Source organism: Poeciliopsis prolifica, unplaced genomic scaffold (genome assembly GCF_027474105.1).
Source record: "Poeciliopsis prolifica strain line A6 unplaced genomic scaffold, Auburn_PproV2 SCAFFOLD021, whole genome shotgun sequence".
Taxonomy (NCBI): domain Eukaryota; kingdom Metazoa; phylum Chordata; class Actinopteri; order Cyprinodontiformes; family Poeciliidae; genus Poeciliopsis; species Poeciliopsis prolifica.
In genome coordinates, this window is record NW_026562396.1 from 1,098,045 (window position 1) to 1,117,396 (window position 19,352).

General features: G+C 39.5%; 2 protein-coding genes across 3 annotated transcripts; one reads left to right on the top strand and one right to left on the bottom strand.

The window, feature by feature from the left end:
* Positions 1-2,475: 2,475 nt before the first annotated feature.
* On the top strand, positions 2,476-5,795 carry hp (haptoglobin). Its single transcript, XM_055045111.1, has 4 exons — positions 2,476-2,523; positions 2,875-2,942; positions 4,149-4,420; positions 4,967-5,795. The coding sequence occupies exons 1-4, from the start codon at positions 2,504-2,506 to the stop codon at positions 5,519-5,521; spliced, it is 915 nt and encodes a 304-aa protein (XP_054901086.1). The 5' UTR covers positions 2,476-2,503; the 3' UTR covers positions 5,522-5,795.
* Positions 5,796-10,437: 4,642 nt separating this feature from the next.
* Positions 10,438-18,180, bottom strand: sult5a1 (sulfotransferase family 5A, member 1). 2 transcript variants are annotated; one of them, XM_055044912.1, is made up of 6 exons: positions 17,964-18,180; positions 13,791-14,002; positions 13,107-13,233; positions 12,933-13,027; positions 12,541-12,721; positions 10,438-12,246 (listed from the first exon to the last, which is right to left on the bottom strand). In XM_055044912.1, exons 1-6 carry the CDS (start codon positions 18,100-18,102, stop codon positions 12,104-12,106), a joined length of 897 nt encoding a protein of 298 aa, XP_054900887.1. In that variant the 5' UTR covers positions 18,103-18,180; the 3' UTR covers positions 10,438-12,103. The 2 variants fall into 2 exon arrangements, with proteins under 2 accessions (XP_054900887.1, XP_054900888.1); XM_055044913.1 differs by lacking the exon at positions 17,964-18,180 and adding an exon at positions 17,320-17,954.
* Positions 18,181-19,352: the final 1,172 nt, after the last annotated feature.

Below are 19,352 nucleotides of genomic sequence, written 5' to 3' on the forward strand. Positions count from 1 at the left end.
CGGTGCCACACAGAAGCAGAAAGTCAAAGTTTCAGCAAGGTTGTTTGAGAGCTAAAGAAGTAATTATGTGGCTAAAGTGAAGCAACATACAGCAATGTCCATGCAGAACCGTGTTATGTAACCTCAAACCGCGAGCGTTTTTGTAAACCTGCCAGCTAAACAACCACAGGACGTGTCCCCTTGCTGTAGAATAAGGGTCACACTGTATATCTGATTCTGCTTTCCAACAAGAACTGACCTGGCCTCTTTTTGGAGATGTATAAAAGGGCAGAAGCTTGTTATTGTACATCATGGTTGGTGGCACATTTCAGGAACACGCTGCGAAAACAGTTCTGTTAAAAGTCATACCAGGAATAATTTAATACAAAACATCCAGCTGAATAAATTACATTTGAAGCCCTGGGGTTTATAATGCCTGTGAGTCTGGTATAATTAAACTAATGTTACATTACAAACCATAACATAGATCTACGTATGGTTATATGTTTCTTCTTTCATGCATGCACTTTGGGTTATGGTTTCGTTTGTACCATTTGGTGTGGCTCCGTTAAAATAGAAAGTCACAATTTTCTTTATAAAATTAAACATAGAAATCTTCAAGTATAATTTTTATCTGGTAAAATATCCAATCTTTCAAAAGAAAGGAACCTGTGAATCTAATATGCATAAAGGTAAAGCTGCTGTCTTTTACAAATCATCTGAATATTTGGGGTATCAACAAATGTCCAACCTGTGTCTGTAAACTTGATTCCAATATTTATCAGAGCAAAATGCTGCATTTACCAGAGATTTGTCTGAATTAGAAGTTATGAATTTGCTTCCACTTCACAATTATATATTTTTATATATCTAAAAATATATATAGTTTTAGGATTTTGTTTGGGAAAATGTAAAAATGAATAAATAGATAAAAATCAAGGGCTTTAGGTAGTTTTGCAGGCAGTACTGCACATTATGTGAGATTGAAAAAGGCATGGTTTTCTGTTTTTTATGCCCATGGCTCATTTTGCTTTATTTTGAAGAGGTGAGTAAATTAAATGTCTACTATTGCCATGTTCATTCATTGTGTAACCAACTGGTGACATGCAAACAAACTACAGTAGCTATCATATCAGAAGAGTGAAAAACGTCTTAAATTCAGGAGTTGAATACATTTATTTATGGGATCACCTGGAGTCTGAACCACCTGAAACAATGTAGACTATAAACTGAAGATTTCTAAGAGGCGTGAGCAAATTTCTAGCTGAAGAGCTCCTGTACGAAATCAGGCTGGGAATGTTTTTGCCTCAAGTCAGCCATGGCTGCACTGCTCAACACCGCCAGAATGAAACGACTTCATTTGAGATGAGAGCCTGGTTTTTTCTCATTACCAGTCATGAGCCGAGGCCGCAAAGCCAATTTAAAAAAGCTACACCACATTCAAAAGAACCAATAATAAAACTTCTCCCTCAGTTAAAACTCCAGTTTTCGCTCAGTGACATTCCTCACATGTGAGTCAAATTGAGACTGACTGTAGAGAAGAAAAACCTTTGACCTCTGTACATGAATTGACTGTATTATCTTCATACTAATAAAATACACATTCTGCACAAGGCTGAATATGTTATTGTCTGTGACCCGGTGTGCTTAGCGTTTGAGTTTCCAATTCTTGAACGCACCATTCACTTTTTATTGCTTTGTTTTGTGTCTGTAAATATCAGTTTTGTAAAAATGTAATGTTTTAATGAGAACAATTATTATTTAAAGATGAAAAACAAGAGTAGAACTCCTTTGTGGCTTTAGTGGTGCATTGCAGTTTTTTTCTTTGTCCTTTTCTCTAATTTATCTGTCACAGGACTTCAAATAATGCTGAATTATCTCCCATTAATCATGAAACTGCAAAGCTTTTCCATGACCTTTTGCAAATAAATATGCAGAGCAGGATTGTTGGACTTTCCACTTTGCAGTCATTCTCTGTCAGACTGCAGGCATATTTAAATACTGCCAGAAAAATCAAAATACACTCTGTTGTTGTTTCATGCAGGAAGATCTAATGAGGCAATATTTGCTTTATCTTCAGCAAATAAGCTGCAATCTGTCATTTTCCTGTCTTTATTTTCAGTAAACTATGAAGCAAAACCATGATATAAATGACACATAATATTTTCAGTCTCTTCGACATGAACTAAAAGGAGGTGAACTAAATGTATGAAATAAAAGAAGACAGAAGCTTTCTTCTTGCCTTATTTTACAAGAGAAGCTAGCATGGCTCATGAATTGCACTTTAAAAGTTTGGTTGTGTTTTCTTCTCATTCTGACAATTTAGAGACTATCAAACAGACCAAAGAACCTGTTGCAAGATTTTGCAATTTCGCAGCTCATTTCGAAATACTGGGAATCCAGTTTTCATGTGCCAAGCAGAAATTTCCAGCTCAGTCTTTTATCTTTCAACGACTATAAATATCTCAGCACCAGAAACGCACAACGCACTGAAGAGGAGAGTCTACAACCATCACTGGAGAACATGCTCGCTGTCAACAAGGAGTAAGATTGAAATATTTATTGCTTTGCATCACAGGGGGAACCTGAAAGCAGTTATCTTTATTTATAACATCAAAAGGCTTTGCAGTTTGGATAAATATAGTTCATAGAAAAGTGTAAACTGAGTTAAGATCATGCAATCACTTTTGGAGATCTTGTGTAAAATAGTTTTTGCAAAGCCAAATTTTAAATTCCCAGCAAAAATCAGTTGCCTAAACCGGTTAAAATGATAATAATTAATAACCTTGATTTTCAAGTAGTTTATTTTTCAACACTTTTTCTATATGTCTAGTTTCCAGATGAATAAATCCATTTTAAAGGTTTCTTCTTAGTTGACTCTGTCGTCCTTTGAAGGTCTTTACTTGCGTTGGTCCTCCTGGCCACACAGAGCGTCATGGCCGAGGGAACAATCAAAGACTCAGGTAACGCAAACATTCACTGCTGTCTTCAGCGTTGACAAAGATCACAACTACAAATTTTATTTTATGACTTTTACATTTATGTGATTGGCAACAAAGTTTGCATGAACAAGATAGTTTAATCTATGAAAGTGCAGTTTACCGTTTATCTATGAATGTGTTCACTTTAAAGTGTGGAAATAAATATGTATGAAAAATTGATCACAAAAAAAAATCATAGTAGAAATAAATAGGTGTTTTAGAGGTGTAATACTTTTGCTGATTATGTATCTTATGTTGTCACAGCATGATAGTTATAACAAATATGTAACTTTGTGATATGTTAAAGTCAAGGAAGAACCAGTACAGATTTAATAATCCAGAGAAAACATTCAAGATGTTTGCATCACTTTGAAGAGACAATCTCTTGAACCTTGATTATCCGAGTCGCTGAAAAGAGAAGAGGATCAAACACACGAAGACGGGCTTTGTTTCTTCTGCTCTGTTTATGAAAAACAGAATGAAAGAATCAAAGCTTTTTTTCTTTCAAAGTTCAAACGATCTAATTCAAATAGAGATTTGTGCGATAAATCACAAGCCAGGAGTTACGTCACTAATGATCACAGCAGATAAAGCTCTCAAAAAAGCTTCAATTTCTTAGCTTTTTTTGTGGGGAGAGAACATTATGGCCTCCCATCCCAAATATTAAGCAACATTTTAAATTGGTGAATAATTTACCTCTCATAGGAACGACTTTAGTTTTTTCTAGACTCTGGTGAACTTTAAACACAAACAAAAGATTCATCAGCATATACTTTTGTGGAGTTTGCAGTTTTACTTGTTTCACTTTGAAAGGTGACTTAAATTATAATAAATATTTTATTTATTTGAACCATATTTGTTTTTACAGCTGTTTCTTAAATTTTTGAGTCAAGTTCATTTGAGTTTTCTTTGCCCCATGGTGCTTAGCTTTACTCTACTTGGACATCAATTATCGTCCTTCTGATTTTTTTATTTATTCCTTCCATATTTTATTATTTACTTTTTCTAAAGTTAAGATCTCCTCTGCCCCCTTTGGATTTTCCAGCCTGTGCTTCATGAATGGGTCACCGAAAAAAAAATCAAGACATGCGATACTTTAACTTATCTTGTTTCTTATGACAACTGGAAAACAAGATAAAATTATAACAATAAATTAGCTAAACGTGGTTTTACATTTTCCCCTCTTAGGTTTCCCTCGTTTGAAGCGGATGGTTGGTGGGACGTTGGCCCCTCAGGTCCCATGGCAAGCCATGGTCTACCTGTCTGACAGCGTGCTGGACGGCGGGTATGCAGGTGGCGCTCTCATCGCCGACCGCTGGGTGTTGACGGCTGGAAGGAACCTCTTTATTAGAAAGAGTCGACAGGACACTCAGGGAAAAGATCCTGTCATCCCAAAAGTATATTTAGGAATCTCAGAAAAGGCAGAAGCCAGTGCCTCCAAAGAAGTCGCAGTGGACAAGGTGTGGTATTGACATTTAATAAATGTCTGTTATTTTTGTGTTAGTTAATTTGAAAGGAAAATAGAAATCAAGGTATTATTGCCCTCCTTTTTATTTTGTTACTGTGTCTATGTTGCATTTCAATTTTTTAGGAGCTGGAATAAAATTACTTTAGATTTTAAGCTTCAGGGTTAGTGAGACAAATGACATCCAGGAAGGATGTATGAAGTGATTTATGAAAGGAAGAGGACATTTTTTCTTTTTTACTTTCTTGCTTTGTTCTTTCATCTTTCTCAGTTCATAAACATGTTAGACTTTAATTTCTTTAGGCATTCAAACCTCATTATAAAAAACTTAATATAAAAGGGAAAATTATTATTTTGACTTGTTCAAAACTTGTTCGCCTGGGAAAGTATTCAGGCGAATATTTTTGCTTTAGGTCACAAAGCACAGTTTGTTTTGATAGCTTTGGAATATGAGATTAAAGGACTTTTTATTACATTCTTTACAGAAAAAAGCAAAAAAAGGAGATTAAAAATAAGAACTATTTACATTCTCCTCCTGTAGGTTTTTCTTCATCCAGACTTCCAGAATCAGACTGACTGGGACAACGATCTGGCTCTGATCAGACTTAACGAGTCTGTAATCGTGACTAATAAGGTCACTCCGATCCCCCTGCCGGAGAGAGGCCAGGACCTGGACACTGTTGTGGGCGGGTCAGGGGTCATCGCTGGCTGGGGCTGGGGGGTCCACCTCACCCCTGCTACATCTCTCAAATACCTTGTTCTCCCTCTGGCTAATTACTCTGACTGTAAAGCAGAATACGACCGCACCACACACTCCCCGAGTCTGGATGACAACATGTTCTGCACCAGAGCCACAGAGCTTGAGGAAAACATTTGTTTCGGTGACGCGGGAGGCGCGCTGGCTGTCAGAGATGCTCAATCTGGGGACGTGTACGCTGCAGGGATCCTCTCCTACGATAAATCCTGCAGCCGAAACAACTACGCCGTCTACATGAAGATTTCTTCGTATTTACCTTGGATCAATAGAGTCATTAGAGGAGATACGGAGAAGTCATCTGCTCTGCGCTCTGATGCAATGGCTAAAATGTACCGATAGCAGCCACAGAGCTTCAGGCTCTCGCTTTGACAGATATTTCAAGAGAGAAATCATTGCAATGTATTGTGTCAGTAAATGGCTTTAATGTCTGTAGATTAAATGGATTTGATTTAAGAGTTCTGTCACAAACCCACAGAGTGGTAAATAGGTCAGACTAACAATGCCTTCTGGCCTTGTTTCTAAGTTAGGATTTAGTTGACATATTTTTGAAACGACTTTCAGAAAGGGGTATATATTGAAATATGTAAATTTACAAAGGCTACAGAAAAGACAAATAAACATAAACCCATCAACTGCGGGCTTCTTATGTGTGTGCACTCGGGTGGGGAAAGTTGAAAGGAGAAGAGTGAAACATCTTTTTATATTTAGGTCGGAGCTTCTGTTCATCTTTTGTGAAACGACCCAAGGGTCTGAATTTAAAAGCAAGGTTTGAAAAAAGCTATTTTTAGTTGTTTAGGAGGGCAGGAGTTGTAAAACTCACCAGTAATTTTGTGGAGATGAGTCCCGCTAAAGTTGAAACCAGATATTTTACTTAAAAATATATAATTTCAATAATAAGAATGAGCCAAATCTCTTTGGCAGTGATTTGATCAGTTAACCTCTTGTGCACCTTCTTTTGGGCTGGTTGATGAAAACTTAGAACAAAACAACAAAAATGATCTAAATACCAACACAGGTGAGGACCAATAACATAAACAGCTGTATATCCTCCTTACAGCCAAACTTTGGAGTTAATGTCAGTGGATGGGCGAACAGACAGATGGAAATAATCACATAATCTGTCCTGGATAGACAAAATATTCTGTCTACGAAACACTTTGCATTTCATTTATAATTTAAATGTTGAGTATTAGATATTTTTCAGCCACACATGGTCAGTTTATAGCATTGTAAATTAACTGTTACCAACTCCAGTTGTCACAACATGCTGTTTAAATCAAAAACAACTTAAATGAAATTGAACTGTGTTCACATGAGTCGATTCTTGGTTACATTCTGCACTGTAGCAGCTCCAAATGTTAAGCCGTTATTACATCATGGTGCTGCTGTCCATGACTTGAAAGCAAAAGTTAACGATGAATTAAGACGGGCCGACGCTTCCCAGAACCTGTGCTGCCTTCAGTACCACCTCTTCAAAGATATTTCTGTCCACTCTGCCACAAATAACAAAATGCCTCAACAATAAATACCCAGAAAAGTGTTGTGATGACAGCTGCACATCCACTTTATACATTATGATTGGAGAAGATGAGAGCGAGAAAAAAAATCAAAGTGAGGACTTTTTCTGAACCGCTGGGTGATTTATTTCAGTGTTATGTGATGAGACTGATAAAAACTTCATAATTACCAGAAGAAAATATGACTTTAATAATAATAATAATAATAATAATAATAATAATAATAATTTTTTTGTGTATTTTTTTAATCAGTAAATATATCCAAAGGGTACATTAAGTTATAAACCTTTGTTTCTTCATTTCTGTCACCATCCTGCTTGTTTATGACGCCTGACCTGAGATGTCTTCCCGGCGTTTCTCAAAACTTTGCAGACTAAATACATCTCTCAGCCTTGCTGTGTTTCTGCTGGATCATTTTGTGCAAAAGCCTTAATTAACTTGGAACTCCATTTCCTCTTTGAGTCCAAATTGTTCAGACGCTGCAGCTTCAAATGATGATTTCCTCTATTTTGTTTTTGAAAAGTGCTTTTATATTGGTATGCAAAGCTGTTTTTCTCCGTAACAGTGTCTGTCTGCTTCACAAACACATTAACCCTTCATTCTTATTCAACAATGTTTATTCCTGAGGAGTCACTGCAGCAGACCTGAAGTTCAATAGGTGCAAATATATTTTTTCTCAGCTTTCTTTTATAACCGGCCAGTTCTTTGCTCTTGAAAGCTCTGCTGTATGTCAAAGGGCCGATCTTCTCCATTTGCAACCTGTCTCACTTTCCCTTGTCAAAAATAAAATCTCTTTTAGATTATGTTACTACAGTTTTCATGACCAGTTCACAAACTCAATATCTAAACAGAAAATAGTCTGGATGTATATATATCGCCTTTCCAGTCACACTGACCCCTCAAAGCAAACAGAAATAATTTTGGTAATTCTAGCTGCTCTGAAGCAAGAGGTCTTTGGTTTCATTTAACTTCTGACAGTAAGAGAAAAAAAGATCAATGTGTCATTTTTTTGGGATGTTTGCAAATGTCTGTTTTTGGTTGCATGATGATAGTAAAGAACATTCATTCAATAGATGCCAAAATTGATCATTTTATTAGAAGTTGCACACACATGCAATCCCACAGCAACGCCCCAGAAACAAAATTAATACAAATATTAAAACTAAATAAGTCATTTTCAAATAAATCCAACAAAAATCTTAGCCTGCACTTTGAATGTTGTCATTTTCTGATTCCAGACACAGTTTATCCAACATGTTTAAAATCTGGGACATGAAGAAAATAGAAGGTGGCTTTGAGATAGTTTCTGCAGAAGAATGCACTCATTGTGTTTCCTTTTTTTAGCCAAACTTAAATTTGTGTACGTTTTTTTTTTTTTCAAGAATTTCTGAAGCGCAGCACCAGAGGTTTTCCTCTATTGCTTCTAAAATATTAATGTCCTGTCAACGCATATTACTCTCTACCAGTCTGAGTGCGTTCTTTTAAAGCACTGACTGAGGTCACAACACATGCAGAGTTGTTCTGCAACAGGAACCAGAACTTCAGACTTGCAAGCAGCGTGTGAAAAAGAAAAGATCTTTAGGTTTCTGCAAACATGTAGGTCGACATTTAGGTTGTTGGTTTGTGGATTTACTGTGTGTGTTCACAAATTTCGTGTCATGATTTCATGACAATCAGTCTTGAAAGGCTTAATAAACTATTTTTATTTTTAACAAAATCCAAAAAAAATTATGTGAAAAGATTATTCCCATCTGTGAAAACCTTTGTGAGGCTAAACAACATTTTTACCAGTAAATCAGATAAAGATCAGGCTGTGTGATGTTCAGTTATATAGGATAATTACACACAGATGTTTTCAGTCTTACGGGAGACCGGCAATTTGAAAGCTGCTGCAGAAAACTCAAATGAAGGCTCAACTAGAGTTTGCCAAAAAGTAATTTAATCTTAGCGTATGATCTGACATTTGTGAAATGGCAATCACTTTAAGGAAGCCTAGCTGTTCACAGTGAGTCACTAACTTTGTAGAAATCTCTCCTTCTATGAAACAAGAAGAAACCTCCAACAGAACCAGGCTCAGGATGAAGAACCATCTGCCACAACCAGCTGCGGTTTCATTGGGAATAGCAGTGACTTGACTTTTTGCAGTATTTAATTGTATTATTTGTGTGAACAAAACCTCAGTTTCTATTTTGTTTCACCTTGAGGGAAAATACATATCCAGCTGTAAAGCACTGGGAAGTAGTCAAAGTATGTGTAGACATTTCCAGTAAGGTGATTTCTAATCATATTGAGACTCACTGACACACATTACTCACATCTGTGAACAAATGTCTTTTTACTGTGAGTAAAACAGTTTGCTGCTAATTCCCATGTACGTCAATCCCTTTGAAATCTGGAGATCCACAGTGGTGAGGTGACTCACTTAGATCTGTTCGTTTCTGACTCCGATGATGGAGCTGATGGGCTTTAAATGTGATGCAAATGCCAAGACTGTCACACCTTGTTCCTTCCAGAGGAAAACACCTGCTAGGACTCAGCTCCGAGCTCTTGGTCTCATTACCAGCTGCAGCACAGGGGGCAACAACAACACCTGTGACTCAGTTATTACAAGTTTCATTTTTCTTCAGCACAAAAAAATGAGGAAGAAATTAATAAAAAAAACTACATTCATCATAAATTCTTATAGAAATAGATTAAATGTATATATATATATATATATATATATATATATATATATATATATATATATATATATATATATATATATATATATAAAAAGAAGAGTGAGTGAAAATTTGATAAGCAGATACAAAAGTTATGATTTTAGAAGGAATTTTTTTCACTTTGCACTTTAACATTGCAGTAAGAATGTGATTTAATATCGCATGTTGTTTCCCAGTTAAATGTTGTATAAAGAAGCTTTTCGGCATGCTTGTCCCTTCATAGACTGCAAGAGTAAGAAATCTCCGATGTACACAGGTTTTCTCTGCAGTGTCTTGTCGTAGGTTGTCATGCTGCCAGATAACATCAAGATGGAAAAGGTCAGCCTGCTTTCAGCAGCAGCAGAGGCGGCGGCGGCGCTGTGGAGACGCTCCCCTCTTTTGATTCCCAACACCGGAACCGTGACAGAAACAAACAGGACTGGAGAAGTTCACCATCACCTGAGGCTCATTCTTACATTGGACCAAAGATGAATAGTTTGAGACAGCCCCCCCGTTGGTGTCAGACATCACTCACATCAAGTTTTAGGTGTGGCTTTGATCTCAAGTATGTCAGTAGACCGTCTTATGTAAGGGACTCAAATATCTCTTTGGATCCGTAGCAGCCTGGGTGCTGCTAAGACTGAAATTAGGGAAACAGGGGAAAAAACGAAGATCACGAAACATGAAAACTTTAACTTATAATCACCTAAATCTTAAAGTCACGAGGCTTTCAGAATCTATTTTCAGAAATATAAGAGCTACTATCATCAGAACTCCTCATAGCTGTGATTATAATGGACATGCTAACTGTGCTAACTATGCTGACTTGATCTCTGAGCTACTTAATAACTCAACTGAGCTTTTTAGAGTGAATAACTGTCATTCATGATCACAAATCTGAGGTAAATGTGCATAATAAATTCAGAGAAAAGTTCTTGATCACAAATCTAGACGATGTGAGAGAATGCCATAAGCTCGTGTTCCTAAGACTGAGTTTGCAACTGGGAGGCAATTTATCTACAAAATCCCAAAAGCATAAAATTTGTAAAGATCTTTATGTGACAACGCATGAAATTTTCTTTGTGAAATATTGATGATAAACACATGTTGTACAAAGTAACAGAAGAACTTCATTGTGGAGATTGGGCGCTGAACAGAGATCTGGCAACTACTTTCACATCAGGGTGTGAAAAAAAGAGCAATAATATGATTCCTTTCCCAGCAGCTGTCACATTGCACAATTTTTCCAAGAAAGATTTCTCACAGTGTTTTGTTGCCCAGTTAACCCCTCTGTTGGTTAGATTGTCACAGTTTGACAATTCAAGCTCACTGAGAGACTATATTAGGATTTTTTAAATTTATTTATTCAGTTTTACCAAAGATAATCAAAAGTCACTGCATTTAAAATGAAGGAAATCAAGTCATATAGTAAATCAGCAATGAGCAGATCATCAATCTCTTCAACAGGAAGGAGAAAATGATATCTGTATCTCAAACTTTGAATAGCTTCTATTTGAAGACATTTCCTGACTGATGTCCTTTGAAGAGATGAAACTAAAGGTGAGATGTTTGCTGCCCTTCAACCTCCTTTCCCTAAGCAAAATCCGAGACGTCTGAAGAAGTGCGAAGACGTTTCTCACACACTGGGAAGTGTGAGTGAATATTAAAAGCTTGGAAGCAAATCATGAGTGTGTGTTTGTTGGATGTTGGTATGACGGCCCATCAGCCCTGTCAGCCTGATTAATCATTACACATTTAACAATTCTCAGATTGATTAGCAGCAGAGGGAAATGTCTTATTGACATAATTATACAGTTTTTGTAGAAAGCAGCCAAAGTGTCGACATAAATGTGTATTTTTAGGAATGTCCTAATTACATATTTTTTAAATTCCCTCTTAAATGCAATATCTGAATTATTCATTTATTTATTCGTTAAAAGGGAAGTTTTTTGTTTTTTTTTGTCTTGGTTTTGTTTGTTTGTTTGTTTTGAGAAAACATCAGCAAACAACACACTGGTATTGTGGACCACTGCCTGCACAGTTCTTCTGATGCTACATATTAGTTTTTAAATAATTGAAAGTCAATGTGTTGCATGCACATATGTAACACACACACACAGACCCCCACACACACACATGCATAAGTGATTTCACTAGAACTTTGCAATGACTTTCATTCATTTTTCATTCATTTCTATAACCTAACCCTGTCCTTAACACCAAAGCTAACCCTAACCCTGTTTCAGCACCAGAAACATGAGGCCATTAAAACGTCACTAATGTATACATTTGTTTGATTGTATTATGCAGAGTTGCATGTCGTGGTTTTGTCTGTTTGGTGAAAAGATGTGACAAATGTTTACTGATTCAATATGTGACGTGCTTCTTTCACTTTTTTCAAGTTGGACTTGGGTTTTCTGTGAATCACAAGATGTTCGTATAGAACCTGACAGTCGTGTCAACACTGCAACAATGAACAGAGGGGGAGGAAAGGTTAAAGGTCTTTGAATCCACAGGGCTGAGCTGTCCTTTTGTATGCTGTGTTACATAAAAAGATTCATTCATGAGCATTAAACAATACCACACTGGAAAATAACCTTTTAAAATGTCTGGATTTCATAAATGTTTATAAGACAAACATGGTGTCATCATCTCTGGGATGATCTCACACAGTTACCACAAATCTCTTTTGTTATGGAGACTCAATCTTTCAACTCTGATTCCTCGTTTTCTGGTTTTTCCCACACAAACTTCAAAATGCAGTCCTGCATCTTGGACTTGAACACAGCGTCAAAGTGTCGATTCTGCTCTTCTGTGAACATGTTTTTCCAGTCTCCAATCTCACCTGGATGTTAGACAAGAATTAAGACAAGATTTTTATTCTTAAGAAAGTAAAAATATATTTTCTGTAGAAATGGAAAGCATAAAATAAAAAATATATATTAAGTTGTATCCGTACTAAGGACATGATAGGCTCAAGATCTGATTTATGCCTGTAGTCATATTTAAGAAGTCGCTTCTATTTGAAAAAGTGTGAGACATTTGTAACGGATCGATTCATTTGGAGGACTTTGAGGTGTCTGTTTTCATTTAACTTGGATCACATCTTGTGAGACAAACTAAACCGATCGGCGCTCACCTTTCCTCATGAAGCAGCCTTTGCTGTGGTCCAGTATCTCTTCAGGAATAAGGGTGTAGTTGATCATCTTGTTGTCCTTCATGTGGCTGAAGCTGCAGTGTTTCACACAGTTATTGAGCTCATGCTCCAGCAGAGGGCGCTGCAGGAAAGCGCTCACCCTGCTTATGGTCCTATGCAGGTCCTGACATCAAATCAAGGTTGTTAGTATATAAAAACACTAACAACTATTCAGACAATTAAACAATGACCAAATCGGTTCTTTCAAAGTGTCATGGGGGAACGTTGAAAGACATTCTTTGTAGTTTACTCTAAAAATTAATAAGATCTTTTAGATTTTGGTGATAATATTCACTTATACGTGGCTACTTTAAAATGAAGGAGCTCTTCTTTACCATCGACATCTCTTCATATGTGACATGCAGCAGGTTGAGAGCCGCAGCCTGACTGGTCCAACCCTTAATGTGGTCAAACCAGGAGCCAAAGTGCACTGAACCATGTGGGGAAAAAGGTCTAAATGTAGGAAATACAATAAAAAATATTATAGAAAGAGAAAACTGTCAGCTCACATGTTCCCTCCAAGAAATGATGCATAAACTCTGGAAAGGAGCCAGCATCAGGGAGGAAGTTGGCCATCTTGTGGAAGTGATAAAAGGACACCAGAACGTCTTTAGGGTTTCTGCTCACATAGATGATCTGTTGGAAGATAATCAACAAAGTGTGCCAGCATGTTGGAGCTGCTCTTGCAGAGAACGGAGAATATCCTGATATTCTGTTTACATTCGGAAGCTGGAAAACTGAAATGAACAAATCTCCAGTGTCCAAAGAAGTAACACATCAATGAGTAAATATTAATACACCATCCCTGCATCAGCATTTCAAAACATCTGAAGATTTTTTTTATTTATTTTACCTGTTCATGGTCTATTTAACTTTTAGAGCTAGTCTTCATGTGTTTGACTTCTTTCTCAAACATCTCATCTCCTTCGTTTAATCAAGTATATCATCTCTTCCTGATTAATGTCAGCACTGATTAAACTGCTGCGTTTCTGTCTAAACTCATTTCAAAATGTTTTGTTTTAGGTATAATGGATTTTAAGACCTCTTTTCTACAAAAACTCACTTTAAAATGTTAAACCAGTGAATGTTGTTTGTCCAAACCTGGTTGTTCAATTTTAAAATACATATTAAAATGCATATATGCATATGGATGTGTGTGTGCGTGTGTGTGTGTGTGTGTGTGTGAATCCGACCCTGGCCTTGGATTCCTGGAGGGCGGGGCCCAGCAGGTCATGGGGCAGATGTGTGGTGAGAACTCGAGGTGTTGAGCTTGAGCTCTTCAGCAAATCTGCACAGTAATATTGCTCCAACCAGGGGGCTCTGGTCCAGTTTGGAGTACTCTGGGACACATGTGGGTCACCTCTGCTGGATATGAGGGTCACAACTTCTTGCATCCACGTCGTGCCTAGAAATCAAAGAGACATGTAACTTGAGTTTTACTGTTCTCATTGATCAGTATGAAATTGTTTTAGTAATAGGATTGCACCACATTTGCCTACAGCTTTGCAACTTGTTGGTCCATTACTTCAGACACCACGGTTTGGAAACAAACACTGTGGTTTGTTTCCAGACCGTGGTTTTCAAAATTATAATAGTGTATGGAAACAAACCACAGTGTTTGTTTCCAGCCACCCATACACTATTATAATTTTGAAAACTCCTGGTTTATTGGATTGTGATATATTTATATTCTAAAAGGTAAAATCAGTGTTTAATTTAAAAAAAGTAGTAATCATTTTTAGTTTTTTTTCTTCTGCAAAATGCAGACATTGGTTTTCCAGCAATAAGATGTGGAAACAGACTGCATGGATTATTCCAGATTAGGATTGTCTGGAATAGATGGATGGAAGGATTATTCTATGCAGGGTGCAGGATGGGGCTGATGCCACACCTCAAATAGATTTCAAATGGTTTCTATGCTTACTGAAGACTTTCAAACATCTCAAAGCAGAACAGTGTGCCGCTATAGGCTATCGAGCTCTACCCATGAAATGCTGCCAATTCAACAATAAACCACTGAGATCAACCTACTGCAGAATAGAATAGAATAGAATAGAATAGCATTTATTGTCATTGAACAGGATTCAACGAAATTTCTATTGCAACTCCGTGCAAAAAGTCAAAAAATACAATATTAAATAAACAAATACACAATAATAATAATATATACAACTAAATTTAACTAAAGGCACTCAACCACACCAAAGAAGCAGCAGGTCCAATTATGGTAAAGTGCAGATGATGTGACAGTGCAAGTGCAGAACAATATGGCTGTGTGGGGGTTGGGGTGTGGGGGTGTATGTGAGGTTATGATATGTGTGGGAGGGGGCGGCAGGGAGTAATGGCTCTGACGGCTGTGGGGAAGAAACTGTTTCTCAGTCTGTTTGTTGTAGTCCGTATATTCCTGTACCGCTTGCCTGATGGCAGCGGCACAAAACAGACTGTGGCCCGGGTGGCTTGAATCCATGGCTATGGATCCAGCTCTCTTCTTGACCCGGCCTATGTAAATAGAGTCCAGGTCCGGGAGGGGGCATCCCACAATGCCTTGTGCTGTTCTCACCACCCGTGTCAGTTGTTTCCTCTCCAGTGCTGTGCAGCCACCATACCACACAGTCACGTTGAGGCAGAGGACGCTCTCGATCGTCGCCCTGTAAAAGTTCACGAGCAGCCGTGAGGAAAGTCCAGCCCGTCTCAGTTTCCTGAGGAAGAAGAGCCTTTGTTGTGCTTTCTTCACCAGGTGGGAGGTGTTGGTATTCCAGGAGAGGTCAGACGTGATGTGGAGGCCCAGGAACTTGATGTTGTCCACACGCTCCACCTCTTCTCCATCTATGAGAAGGGGAGTGTGACCCGTCCCTGGACCTTCTGTAGTCCACAATGACCTCCTTGGTCTTCCCTGTGTTCAGTACCAAGTTATTGGCTGAACACCACTGAGTGAGCTGCAGAATTTCCTCTCTGTAGTGGGTCTCGTTGTTGTCTGAAATGAGACCCACTACTGTTGTGTCGTCTGCAAACTTGACGACTGTGTTGGTGGGGTGGATGGCAACGCAGTCGTGTGTGAACAGGGTGAAGAGAGCTGGGCTGAGCACACAGCCTGCGGTGTGCCTGTGTTGAGGACCAGTGGGGACGATGTTGAGCCACCTATTTCACCACCTGAGGCCTGTTGGTGAGGAAGTCTCTGATCCAGTGGCACAGTGAAGCAGGCAGCCCCACCTTGAGTAGCTTCAGCACCAGCTTGTCTGGGATGACGGTGTTAAATGCTGAGCTGAAGTCTAAAATAGCATCCTGACGTAGGTGTTGGGATGCTGCAGATGGGACAGGGCTGTGTGCAGAGTGATGGAGACAGCATCCTCTGTTGACCGGTTCGCTCTGTAGGCGAAACTGGAGGCTGTCCAGGTCTGCAGGGATGAAGTGTCTGATGTACCTCAGAAGAATCCTCTCAAAGCACTTCATGATCACCGGGGTCAGAGCGACGGGCCGGTAAATCGTTCAGGCTGGTGATGGTCGTCTTCGGTACAGGGATGATGGTGGAAGACTTGAGACACTCAGGAACCATGGTGAACTGCAGGGACAGATTGAAAATGTCCAGAAACACTCCTGCCAGCTGGTCGGCGCACGTTTTCAGCGTCTGGGACACCTTGTCCGGTCCTGTAGCTTTGCGGGTGTTGATCCTCCTCAGGGTGGACGTCACCTGGTGCTGCAGGACGAGAGGCTGGTACTGCTCTTCCAGTCGGGTAGATGTACAGCTTCTCTGCTGCCCACTGTGTCAAAGCGGGCAAAGAAGCTGTTTAAGGTGTCAGGCAGGGTGGGGTCGCGGGCTGGTCAGCTGAGTGCTGTGTTTGTAGTCTGTCATGGTCCTGATGCCTCTCCACATGCTACTGGGGTCGTTGTTGATGAAGTGTTCCTCAATCCGCTGTTTGTACTGGAGCTTGGCCTGCTTAATTCCTTTTTTCAGTTCCGACCGGGCCCTGCTATAAGCCAACCTGTCTCCAGATCTGTAGGCAGCATCCCGGGCTTTCAGCAGGGCCCGTACTGTGCTGTCCAGCCATGGTTTCTGGTTTGGAAACACTTTTATGGTCTTAACAGGGAGGACAGTGTCGGTGCAGAACTGAATATAGGACAGAACGGACGATGAGTATTCCTCCAAGTCTGCTCCGTCCCTGAACACACTCCAGTCTGTGTGCTCAAAGCAGTCCTGAAGTGCAGAGGAGGCCTCCTCAGTCCAGACCTGAACTATTCTGGTGGTCGGCTTAGTTCTGCAGGCCAGAGGCTTGTAGACAGGAATCAGCTCCACTGAGATGTGGTCAGACATGCCCAGATGTGGACCTGCTACAGCCTTGTAGGCTCCGGGGGTATTGCAGTAGACCTGATCCAAAATGTTATTGTCTCTGGTGGGAAAGTTTATGAACTTGTGGAATTTGGGAAACACAGCCTTCAGTTCCACGTGGTTAAAGTCCCCCGCCACAATCATGGCCGCCTCCGGGTTGGAGTTCATCTGCCCGCTGATCAGGCAGTATAGCTCCTCTAATGCTAACTTAGCATTAGCCCGCGGTGGTATGTAGACGGCCACGATCACAATGGACGAGAGTTCTCTCACCAACTTGAAGGGTCTGCATTTCACCGCCAGATATTCCAAGTCAGGAGAGCAGAATGTGCCGACAGAGTGTGTGGCTGTACACCAGGCATTGTGTACATACAATGCCAAACCTCCGCCTCTGCTCTTACCCGAAGCTGCCGTCCGATCCGCCCGGAACAGAGCGCGCCCCGTTATCTCCACCGCTGAGTCTGGGATGTTTTCATCCAGCCAGGTCTCTGTGACAACAGTCACACAGCTGTCCATCCGGCGAGAGATAATTCGGAGTCGCACCTCGTCGATTTTGTTGACGAGGGATCTGGCGTTGGCGAGGAAGAGGCTGGGGAGGGCCGGTCTGTGAGGGTTAGCTTGTAGCCTTGCACGCACGCCGGCTCTCTTGCCCCTCTTTTGTTTGCGCTGCCTCCTCCGTCGCCTTCGCAGCAGGGGGGAATGATCATAGTTCCAGGTGTTCGAAGCAGCTCTGGAGGAATAAAGTCCAGCTTGGTGGGTGTGTGAAGTCCAAACTGTGCCCCTATGTTCCACAGTTCTGATCTGCTATAAGTTGTCAAGGCTTCCAGTAGTGTGTTGAGCGAAGACATCAATAAAAACAGGCTAACAAAAACGAAAACACGGCTGAAGAAGCCTCACACTACACACTAGATAATACTTGAGTGTTCTGTCATTCAGAAAGACCTTCTTCTATTCTTCTTCTAATTTATGAATATTCAATTTAGCTTTGTAAGAAGCCACCAGTGAAGTGCAGCATATCCTCACGGTTAGCGTCGCCTCCTCTTACCTGACTTTGGATAGGACACAATGAGGACGTCCGTGTCTTGAAACAGAAACTTGAGAGCGTGTTGTAAGGAATCCTGAGTGTGCAGGTGCCCCGGAAACGAAATACCATGAAAAATCTCTGTGACATTCAACCTGGCCATGTCCTCTCTTAATATATTTATGAATGTGATGCTCAGGATCCCTTTTCTGCAGCTCTTCTGGCTCAGTGAGTCCTTGACTCTGAGACAATCTGAAATATTGCATGAATTCATGCAATAGTTCAGATCCTCCTCTAAATGGGCGTCTTCCAGTAATTATTTCGACAAAACTTTCCAAGAACAGCCACCATACAAAAAAAAAAAAAAAAAGTTTTATAAATGATCATCATGCCTGATAAGACTGCAGCAGGGAGCTGGTTCGTATGTTACTCCAGGTGTTTAAAAAGAAGAGTCAGTGTCAAAAGGACAACCTGTTTTTTTTTACTACACTATTGTAGTACATATTTTTTACATCCTACAATAATATGTGAAAGAACAATTTAGACCTTTTAAACAAGTTGTTTTAGTTGGTGAAAACACCAAATTCACAATAACACCCAGGATTTACAGTCCATGTTGGTTTATATCCAGCTGCTGCCTGAAATTTAATGATTATTGGCTGAAAGTGCTGCAAAATGTTTTATTTGCATTGTTATGGCATTTGATTTACTGTAGTTTTTAATTATTGATTTTATGTTACATGACTTTGTGTTTTTGTGTTTGTTATGTGAAGCACTTTGAAATGCCTTGCTGCTGAAATGTGCTATACAAAGAACATTTGATTGATTGATTGATTGATTGATTGATTGATTGATTGATTGATTGATTGATTGATTGATTGATTGATTGATTGATTGATTGGCTGAATGCTTTTCGAAACACTTCAGCCTATCAGAAGGATGATTATTCAGATATAATAACTTTGCTCTGATCTTCTGCCATCCACTGCTTGACAGAATTAGCAAGTTTCTTATCATTCTTACATTAATAGTCTTACTTGTTTGCTTTCCATTTAAAGGTTTAGTAAATTTGTTGAGCCATGTGAAAGACTAAACTTGCTTTTTCTTAACCTTGCAGCTGTTTTCCTGTCTTGTGAAACTACCAGTGTGTAGGATATTAGTTCCTGTGTTCCTTCTTCCTTCTTATCAGACTGGCCCTTCTTTGACTTACTACTCCCACATTCCTTTCACTCCTGCTTTGCTTTGTGGTAAAAAAGACAAGCGCTGAAGCAGAGTCAGAACGCACGGTGATCTGAGGGGCTGATAGGGACCGGGCTGGCTTCGGCCGGGCTGGCAGACTGTGCCTTCCACTCTTCCAAATGGCTTGATAGAAAAACGTATAAACATTGTCTGTGGTTCTCTTTTTATGTAGGT

Bases quoted from the DNA above. Each gene is read 5' to 3' on its own strand.
- hp (XM_055045111.1), top strand. From the start codon at position 2,504: ATGCTCGCTGTCAACAAGGA. The intron at 2,524-2,874 runs GTAAGATTGAAA...CGTCCTTTGAAG, and splicing joins ATGCTCGCTGTCAACAAGGA to GTCTTTACTTGCGTTGGTCC. The intron at 2,943-4,148 runs GTAACGCAAACA...TTCCCCTCTTAG, and splicing joins GGGAACAATCAAAGACTCAG to GTTTCCCTCGTTTGAAGCGG.
- sult5a1 (XM_055044912.1), bottom strand. From the start codon at position 18,102: ATGGCCAGGTTGAATGTCACAGAGATTTTTCATGGTATTTCGTTTCCG. The intron at 14,003-17,963 runs GTAAGAGGAGGC...TTTGATTTCTAG, and splicing joins TGTGTCCTATCCAAAGTCAG to GCACGACGTGGATGCAAGAA. The intron at 13,234-13,790 runs GTCGGATTCACA...ATCTTCCAACAG, and splicing joins TCCAGGAATCCAAGGCCAGG to ATCATCTATGTGAGCAGAAA.